Source organism: Rana temporaria, chromosome 10 (assembly GCF_905171775.1).
Source record: "Rana temporaria chromosome 10, aRanTem1.1, whole genome shotgun sequence".
Classification (NCBI taxonomy): domain Eukaryota; kingdom Metazoa; phylum Chordata; class Amphibia; order Anura; family Ranidae; genus Rana; species Rana temporaria.
Window position 1 is genome coordinate 81,484,797 of NC_053498.1, and position 10,484 is coordinate 81,495,280.

Genomic DNA, 10,484 nt, shown 5'->3' on the forward strand with positions numbered 1-10,484 from the left:
TTTCAAACATGGCGTTGTAGTTACAATCACATCTTTAACGTAATGACGTAATATCCCGGGGAGGCCAGTGACTTGTGAAGCGGAAATAAGGCCTGGCTCCGCCCCTTTCCTTCCTTTCCTTCCCCAGGCTGAGCGGAGTGAGGTAGTGTTCCGTGTCTGTGGCTCTCCGTTCCGGGGGATACGGGGTTATAATGGCGGGGAGAGAGCTCCACTACACCCCTCCGCTCTGTGCTGACAGGCCTGTCGGTCCTGCGGTGGCGGGTGAAGCGCTGTACGTGGTGCGGGACCGCGGCTCTTACAAGCACATGGGGTGAACGTGGTAGGCCCGGAGCGGCCTGCTGTGTGCGGGCTCCGGGTGTCCGCTGTATACATGCGATACACGAGAACTGTATAGGCGGGCGTCTGGTGTGCAGCCTGGCCCAGTACCCTGTCTGTGGTGACCAGTGAGCGGGGAATACGGACACCTGGGATTTTTGTATTTGGGATCCCAGGATGATCGGTGCTTTCCATGTCACAGAACCAGGGATGATCTGTTTTCATTCTTCAGCTTTGGGATTTTTGTCCTGATCCCAAGTGTATTTCTTAAAGCCCCAAAACAATTAAATATACTGCAACTTATCAATTCTTAGATTTGGTGAATGCATAAGGGTTCACTTTTTTTATTTATTTTCAGTCCAGCCTGTAACACACGTCCCCTCTGAGGGTGTCTCCACCCTGGATTGCAGGGCAACTGAGACCCCTTTGGACAGCAGCATTGTCAATGTGGGGGGAGGGGGGTGTTCGGTGCCCTGCAGGTTTAGATGGGCTTGACTGACAAATTAAACTCCAACTTTTAGGCAGTTACCGCAAACCGTTTTTAAAGGGGGTTTTAAAGGTACAACATGTTTTCCCTAAATAGCTGCCTTTACCTCAGCGCAGTCCTCCTTCACTTACCTCTTCCTTTTTGCTTTTAAATGTCCTTATTTCCTCTGAGAAATCCTCACTTCCTGTTCTTCTGTCTGTAACTACACAAAGTAATGCAAGGCTTTCTCCCTGGTGTGGAGAAAGCCTCTTGAGGGGGCAAGCAGGAGTGTCAGGACGCCCACTAACACACAGCTCCTTTCTCTATCTGCAAAGTAGAGAGTATCCTGACACTCCTGCTCGCCCCCTCAAAAAGCTTTCTACACACCAGGGAGAAAGCCTCCCATTAAGGTGTGGAGTTAGTGACAGAAGAACAGGAAGTGAGGATTTCTCAGAAGAAATAAGGACATTTAAAAGCAAAATGGAAGGATGAGGTAAGTGAAGGAGGACTGCACTAAGGTAAAGGAAGCTATTTAGGGATTTTTTTTTTACTTTTACAACCCCTTTAAGCACTCCTGTCAGTGTTAAAGTGTTGTAAAAGCCATCTTATCCTATGTATTTGCATTACAATACAAAATCTTTTTTATGCACCCCCCCCCCCCCCCCCCCCCCCCCCAGAGCCCAATCTCAGTCCAGCGCTGCATGTCCTGCAACAGCTCCTCTCCTATTGGCTCTTGCTGCTGTCAGTTAATATCTGTAAGCAGGGGACAGGGCCGAGTCGGGTTGTGTGTCTAAATAGACTCAAACAGCACGTCTCGGGAGCTAGCCCGCACAAGTGCCCCCCATAGGAAATGGTATGGTGGCACACTCCTCTGAAGGAGGGAACACTTTATTGAAGTGCCAAGTACAGATTAAAACATCTCAGCACTGACAGGTAGGAAGGTGTTTCATGCACTGCAGCGCCTATTCGTTTACAAATTGCTGCTGTGTGTGAAATGCATCTAATTTTCTGTCAGTGCTGTGATGTTTTAATCTGTACTTTGCTTTTCAGTAACGTATTCGTGCTTCCAGGGGAGTGTGCCACCATTTTATTCTCAGGCGAACCGGACATCTCGGTCTGTGGATCATATATGAGGCTAAGTGTCGTTACCTGAGGCACTGTAGCGGTTTGTGTGGACTGAAGCGGCTTCCGATGGGGGCACTTAGCATAGGGAGGCGCCAAGATCACTGGCGGCGGACTTGAAGAGGAGGATCGGGGCTGCTCTGTGCAAAACCACTGCACAGAGCAAGTATAACATTGTTGTGTGTGTGTGTTTTTTTTGCCTTTATCACTTTAAGCTACCTGCTCAACCTTTTGATATTTGCAAATTAAAACCAATCCTAACAATTTGTTTTGTAGGTCCTGAAAATGTCGGCCCATTTGCAGTGGATGGTCATCAGGAACTCTTCCAGTTTCCTAATCAAGAGAAACAAGCAGGTGTACAGTACTGTAAGTAGAGATTTCTTCATTCTCTTTACAGTTTAAACGACAGCTATACATGAGACGTGTATTTTTTCTTTGATCTTGGTTGCTTTGTGTATTTCTTATAAATTTGCAGTAATCCAGCATGAAACTTTGCCTCTATTTAAAAGTTTCCTTTATTAACCACTTAGTGGTTATATACCCATTTGTTTTACTTTTACCTACAGGTAAGCCTATGATGCTTACCTGTATGTAAAATGAATATCTCCTAAACCTGTACGGTTTAGATATTCACTTTGCATGCAGCCGCTCACGGCGGCGCATACGCTGTGAATGTCTGGCAGATGCTACCGGACCTTGCCGGGAGAAAGACTCCCGCGCGCATGCCACTCACTGCGCCGAAGCCGCAAACCCGGAAGACATGCTGAGGGCAAAATGTCAGCTCCCTCGGGACCAGGATTAGTTACAACACCTCGTTCTAAGGTAAGTATTTCATAATGAGCTAGTATGCGTTGCATACTAGCTCATTATGCCTTTGCCTTGTTTAATTTTTTTTCCCCCTTCTGCGGGTATACAGCAGCTTTAAGCACGGGACTATTTTTATTTATTTTTTTCACTTGGTGTTTAAGTTAAAATCATCAGTTTTTTTTTTTTGCTAGAAATTTACTTAGAACCCCCAAATATATAATTTTTTATTAAGACATCTATTTTTTTACACTTTTTTTGAATTAAATAAGAAAAAGTTAACCCAATTTTTTTTTATATATAGTGAAAGATGTTACGCCAAGTAAATGGATACCCAACATGTTATGCTTCAAAATTAAACTATTACGGTGATACCCCATGTGTGGTTTGAACACTGCTTATATATGCGCTTGCTTCTGTGCAGGACAGGGCACTTTCAATTTTTTATTTATTTTACTTTTTTTTTGGATCACTTTTTTTCCTATTACAAGGAATGTAAACATCCTTTGAAATAGAAAAAAGCATTACAGGACCTCTTAAAAAGACCTCAGATCTCGCGTTTAAATGCAATAAAACAAAAAAAAATCCCTTTTAAGACCATTGGGCAAAAGTGACATTTGATGTCGAGTGGGTGCAATCATTCCCTCACTCGACTTTTACCCTCTGAGGGGAATAGACCGGATAGTCTCCACTGCTACTGACAGCTCCTGCAAGTGGCGGAGATGACTGGACATGGGGGGAGGGTGGTGTGCACTTCTTCCACTGCTGTTTTAAGGGATTTCGAGGTGAAACTGCAGCAGAGACCACTTTTATCTGAAAGGGGACCACCCACAGTTTTTAAAAATACCACGGTATTCATTGGGAAAATACTGACGTATAACGACAGCGGGCGGTTCAGAAGTGGCTGAAGACGCAATGGATTTTTATCACTTTTTATTTTGGATCAAATAAGGGGGACTCCTAATCCGTCTGTTTTTTTGCCATCTGTGTCGCATTGGGGAGATTTCCACTCACTTCCTGTCCCATAGCCAAACAGGAAGTGAGAGGAAATCCCTTCAAATTAAAGGAATCCCGTGGGGACCCCAAGATCATCTGAACTAGTGTCCCCATTGGAAGATTTCCACTTTGACTTTTCTGGGGACAAACCAAAATTATATTTTTCTTTTACGTTCAATATTAATGGTAAACTGGACAAATAGAGGGCAAATCTACCCAACAGGGACACAGGCTGCAAAATATAAAAATAAAATGAATCAAGTGTTATAAATTATCTTCACTCTGTCCAAAACAAAAAAAAAAAGTTGCTTTTAGTTATACTTTTTAACCTTGATAAACAGCTTCCTCTTATTATACTGGTTACGCACATCAGCTAAGTCGCAAAGATAGTACGTAGACAAGGATAGGAAAACTTACATAGGTGGTGATTTACCTGAACAACATGGGATAAGACAAAGATCACTGGGCACAGCGTCGCCTCCACACCCAATTTAAACCTCTACTTGCCGTACTACCATGTAGCAATCGCATGCATTGCACAACAATCATGGATTTTTAATTAGTTGGACTCGGATTACTTTTCAGGAGAGCAGCACTGCCTGCCGCAGTGCAGTCTATTTGCAAATTTCCTGGGTTAGCTGTGCTTTGCCATAGACTTCTATTATATCCTGCAGGTGTCACCTGCGATCTACTGGTTGCTGACCCCCAGACTAGAATGATGTGAATATCACTACTAGAATTTAAAAAAAAAATTGCGCTATCAGTGATATTTAAAATGGAATATTTTGGATAACTTTGCATAGGGCAGGTGTGCCCAACCGGGGGTCAGATGTGGCCTGCAGAGCCCTTTGATGTGGCCCATGACCTCCTGCTCTGGGATAAAATAGAATGTGTGTATATATATATATATGGGCATATCTGTTCTGCAGTGGTTAGTGGGCTGCTTTTTAACTGATCCACAGGTGCCGAGAAGTGCATCTGTGGGTTACCTTCACTGAGCCATAGACTTCCATTACCTGCAAATTTGGTATGCTGAGAGTAGAGTGGTCTATAGAGCTGAGAGGGCTGCCATCCACTCACTCCAATCATTGTGGCCTGCGACCGGTTACCAAGTCACTTAAGTGGCCCTTGCGCTTCTAAAGGTTGGGCACCCCTGGCATAGGGCATCGCACTCTTTCTACTGCTTTAGGCAACGCACACTCATCCACAGAGTGCTCAGCACACTTTCTATCACTTGAGACAGTTCATTTATTGAGCCAAGTGCCTTAAAAGGAATGAGTTACTTGGCAAAGCGTTTGCTTCCATTTTCTAAAGTTTAGTTTAACCCCTTTATGCCTAAGGGTAAAACAAATCTTAAAGTGGGGGTTCGCCCTAAAAAAATGTTTTTGTCTACCATGCCATCCAGCATACTAGCGTGAGCTACAGTATGCCTTTATTTTTATTTTTTTAGCTGTACTCAGTTTAATCCGTTAAGTTTCAGACTCCCCGCGGGGAGTAGGTGTTCCTATGAAGAGGGGAACATGATTGACGGCCGGCTATGGCGCGTCACGCTTCCCGAAAATAGCCGGAGTAGGACTTGGCTCTTTGGCGCCTGTGCAGTCAGCTCCTAGTCTGTGCGCAGGCACCGTATAGCGCCGTGAAGAGCCGAGTCCTACTCCAGCTATTTTCGGGAGGCTTGACGCGCCATAGCCGGCTGTCAATCATGTTCCCCTCTTCAAAGGAACGCCTACTCCCCCGCGGGGAGCCTGAAACAAAACTAATCGATTAAACTGTGAGTACAGCGCAAAAGGCATACTGTAGCTTATGCTAGTATGCTGAATGGCATGGTAGAAAGTTGTATTTTAGGGTGAACCCCCGCTTTAAAGCCCAAGCACAATTTTGCAACAGAATTTTGACAAATGCATGGGTGTTGGTGCTTCTCTTCTGGTCTATATCCTATCCCATGCCTTCTGCGTAGGGATGGGGTGCTTTTGTATCTATTGGCTGTATTCACTGAAGAGCACTATTGGCTCATAAACTGTATGCTTGAGCTTAATGACCATCATGGGGCTTGATGGCTCACCTTGTGTTCAAGCAAGAACACTTTAATACACTGAACGAATTCCTTAACCTACCTGAATGTATTTTAAAAGTATGCTATTCCCTAAAAACATAAAAAAACTGCCCTCTGCAAATAAAGGCATACTGGCAGGCAGTGTCTTCCGCTACTTTGGCTGAAAAATTGACAATAGACAACACATAAATGCTTTCTTCAAATAAAGTTGCTCTTGAAGAAAGTAAACGGAGGACTTTCACTTAGTTGGTCTAATTGGGAAGAAATGTTTATTATAGTACAGGGCATTTCTTCACAGGTTTAAATGCATAAATCTGCATTCAAAATATACTATACCCCAAGTGGGCACTAAGTCATTTATCCAACTTCCTTTTTTTGTAATACAATTCTACATCACCTGAATCCAGTAGCATAATTGCCTAATGAGGTTGCATCGTTATTTTGGTAATTGTTACATCTCGGTATACAAACAATTTCACAGTCAGCAATCTGCTCTCATCCCATGAGGAGACCCTGTATTATAGATGGAATGAGCTGTGTAATAATTGGGCACACAGGCGTTTTTGGTTTTAATCATCATTTTCTACACCCCTGCCAAACAGACAAGTATTAGTATTGTTGGGAGCACATAATGTACCATTGCCTGTTAGGAGCTCCTAAGTTATTCATTGTTTACCACAGAAGGCATGCATTGTGAATTTTTTTTTTTTTTTAAACCCTTTTCTGTACATGTAAAATTTATCAGTGTCATTTTTATCTAGGAGCCAAACAATCTGAAGGCCAGGAACTCATTCCGCTACAATGGTCTGATTCACAAGAAAACGGTCGGTGTTGAGCCTGCTGCTGATGGAAAGGGGGTCATTGTGGTCTTGAAAAAGCGTGCCGGTAAGAAGTTGGATTAAATCTTTGTTTCCTGCTTGCTGGTATTCTGTTTGCAGAGACCTGTATTGTGAAAAATACTGTATTTAGGTTTTTAGGAACGTGTGAAGATATGCTGTAAAGTAAGAATGCTTTCAAATATATGTATGTGTGTGTCCCATTGGGGAGATTTCCCTTCATAGCCAAAGTGAAAAGAGATCCCTGCAAATTAAGGGAATTCCTTAGGGACCCCCCCACCAGAACTAGTATCTCCATTGGAAGATTTCCCCTCTATCTAGGGACACGCCAAAACTTGGGATTTTTAATTAGGGTCCTTTCACACGTGCGGACCGTTCGTTCATACGTCCATTTACGGACTGCAATGCTTTCCAATGGAATAGCGTACGTTAGCGGATGAGCATCCGCTAACGTCCGTTAACATCCGTCTCCGTTAAGCTCCGTTTTTTTGAACGGAAGAAAACCCTATTTTTCTTCCGTCAAAAAACGTAACGGACGAAAAACGGATGTTAGCGGACGATCCGCTAAGATCCGTTTTTCATCAAAATATGTAATAAAAATAAAGCTCTAACAAAAAAAAAAAAAATGGATCAACTGATGATAAAAAACTGATCTAAAAAACGGTCCGCACGTGTGAAAGGACCCAAACTTTCAATGTTAATGGTAAGGCTGCATTCACACCTAAGCGTTTTGTGGCCTGAAGCACGGCGCTCAAAAAACGCTAGAGGGGGAAAAAAATACATTATTCCCTATGGAGATGGTTCACATCTCCACTCAAACGCCCAACGCCTGAAGCTCAAACAAGCTCCGGACCTTTTTTTTGTCGGGCGGTTTGGGCGTTTTTGATCGTTTCCATTTCCCATAGAAAGTAATGGAAATGCTTGATTCAAGCGACTAGCGCGACAACAAGCGTTTGCTACGGGCGTTTCGTCGCTTTAATCAATGTAACATTTCACCCAGGCAGAAGATAAAAAAAATCTACCAACATGGCAACAAGTGATGTAAAGATGATCATTTTTCCTATTGGCTAAAATAAAAAACGTCAAAGTACAAAAACATCGGACGACGCTGTATGCAAACGCGCAAATAAGCATGAATATGCCCGAAAAAACGAACGACTGACGCTCAGGTGTGAATGCAGCATATAAACAGGACAAATTGAGAGGGTGAATCTCCTTAATGGGTCTTTTAATCCTTCTCCACTTTATCCAGAACTAAAAACAAGTTTTGCATTTAGTTATACTTTAACCCATTATAATGTCAATTTCATGTGTATATTGAAAGTCATAAACAGAAATAGCTGTGTAGGAGGCCTAAAACTGGGCGAAGAACAGCCAAACTCTCCTACTCAGAGGAGGGTGCTAATGTGCCTTTGTACTGTAATAAAAAAGCATAAGTGGGATTTCTGCTCATAAAATTATCAGTTATATGGTGTACAAAAATGTTGCCTTGCTGTTTTTTGTGGGGCAGTAACTTGAAACTTTTTTCTTTTTAGGCCGACGCAAACCTGCCAAAGCATATGAGAAGATCACCATTAACAAAAACTCCCGTGCTACCCTCAGCAGCTTGCGCCACATTATCCGCAAGAATAACTACAGGAGGGACCTGCGTATGGTACGTCATTGTCTATGCTTTTTGTGACTGGTCACTGACTTAGTCTGGTCAAATGTTATACATTGTTCTTCAATTTCCTTTAGATTTATCTTTTAAAGTGATTGTAAAGGTTTTGTTTTTAATAAAACAACAAACCATGTTATACTTGCCTGCTCTGTGCAAGGGTTTTGCATAGAGCAGCCCAATCCTCCTTTTCTGTGGTCCCCTGACGGCGCTCCTGGCTCCTCCTCTTCAATGCCCCCATGGAGAGTCGCTTTCCATAGGGGCACTCGTGCGGGGCCTGCTCCCGAGTCCTGCTGCTGCGTCCATTGACACAGACAGCCGGACTAAGCCTGGCTCACGTGTCACTGGATTTGATTAACAGCCGTGGAAGCCAATAGCTCCTGCTGCTATTAATCTATTTGAGGACCTGAGACATTGGCTGGAGCTGCTGGGCTCGTTCTCGTCGCTGGAACGAGCCTGTCACTGTATTCAGCCAAAGCTATTTTTTGTTAAAAAGGGTCGAGCTTTTGGGTTTAATACTGCTTTTTTTTTTTTTTTTTTGGGGCATTTTTGCAGTGTTTACATGCTTTATCTTCCATTGTTTTGTTTTGCTGTATTTAAAGGTTAAGTCCACATTTTGCAAAAAAACAATAAATGCACCCATATATTCCGCAACACTTTTTATTTTATTTTTGTGAGCCTGCAAAGCATTGCAGTAGTGATCAGTGGATCGTTGGTGACATGCACAGGCTCCTGCACACTCTTCCTCAAGCTCCCTGTCTGCAAAGAGAAACAGGCTTTCAGTTTGAGACCTAGAGGGAAGGGTCAATGGACCATGTGTGCAGTAATCATAGTTGTGTTCCATTGAGAATTGTGTCCATCTGCCTGCCACAGAGACTTGTAGTTCATTCACAGATCTATGCAAAGTACTGTGATTGCGTGTGCGGAGCCCTATGCAAGAATTCAACTAACATCTGGCACAGCGGAGAATGGGTCGACATAGGAGAGGGTCAAACTGTGACCCATCTGTATCTGCAATGAAGGCACACAACTGCCAGCTTTGCAAGCACAGATACCAAAGGCTGTGGCTTGAGAGCTACTTCTGGCTAAGCCTTTTGACAGCAGTCAACTGTGGCCCAGGAGGTGGAAGACTGCAGTCCAGTGGTTGAGAAGCACTGACACTTTGATGTGTGGTACATAGGGAAAGGTACATGGATGCATGACACTGCAAAAGTGTTGTCCAGTACAGCTTGGTTCATGCGCTTGACATCGTGAAATGGTAACTGGTAATTTTCTAGGTTCTTGTGATTTTAGTATAATTTTTTTTTTATTTAGGCGGCTCTTCGTCGTGCCAGTGCTATCCTGAAAAGTCAGAAGCCAGTTGTGGTGAAAAAGAAGCGTACCCGGGCTGCCAAGACTGCTTAATTTTCTTGGAATATCCGTAATAAAATTTTCAAACCAAAAAATACCCTTGCCTTGGTGGTGCCTTTTTGTCAGAATGTATGTTTGTTGCTGTAAACTTGAAGATGTACCTGAAGTGAGTATGGAAAAAATGTTTTTTACTGGTAGCCCAAGTGTAGCTGAAAAAACAGAAAAAAAAATACAAGGGGCTTAACTTGCCAGGAGCATATGTGTCCCTTGTGCTTATTCTTCTGTTGGTAGTAGTTGTCCTCAGTCCAGCCTAATTTTGCCTGCTAATGTGCATTACAGAATATGCTGTGTGGCTATATGTACGCAACTGCTGGTGCTCATATGGGTGTATTTATCACAATGTAAAAATTTACATTTGGAAAAATGTGCATGTACAACAGGAGCACTGGCAACTATTTGTGTATAGCAATGAAGAACCTATTCTGTGCTGCAGCTGAGGCTCCTGGGCACCAAAACAGACATGTGCAAGAGCCCTACCTGTATCCCACCATAGCCACCCGCCACCTGATATCTCTGGCTTCAGTACTTTTGAGTCACTGGCCAGGAACAAGTGAGCAGGGTGGGCTAGCATGAAACAAAGTTTAACTAAAGGCAAAACTTTTGGTTTGGACAGAGTGGAGATGCACTAGAATACCTGTAAGGTGCTTATTGCTGCCTCTGACCTTGTTGGGGAGATTCACTTAATTTGTCCTGTTTACCATTATTGAAAGTATAAGCAAATTTTGGGTTGTCCTCCACAACCATAATGAGGCAGAAAACTACCAATGGATACACTAGTTTTGGTGACCTGGGGCAGGGCAAGGAATTCCATGATTTCCCCTCACT

General features: G+C 43.3%; 1 protein-coding gene across 1 annotated transcript; it reads left to right on the top strand.

Moving 5' to 3' along the window:
- Window positions 1-37: 37 nt before the first annotated feature.
- RPL28 (ribosomal protein L28) lies at window positions 38-9,696 on the top strand. Its single transcript, XM_040325591.1, has 5 exons — window positions 38-142; window positions 2,180-2,269; window positions 6,518-6,641; window positions 8,128-8,246; window positions 9,564-9,696. Exons 2-5 carry the CDS (start codon window positions 2,189-2,191, stop codon window positions 9,651-9,653), a joined length of 414 nt encoding a protein of 137 aa, XP_040181525.1. The 5' UTR covers window positions 38-142; window positions 2,180-2,188; the 3' UTR covers window positions 9,654-9,696.
- Window positions 9,697-10,484: the final 788 nt, after the last annotated feature.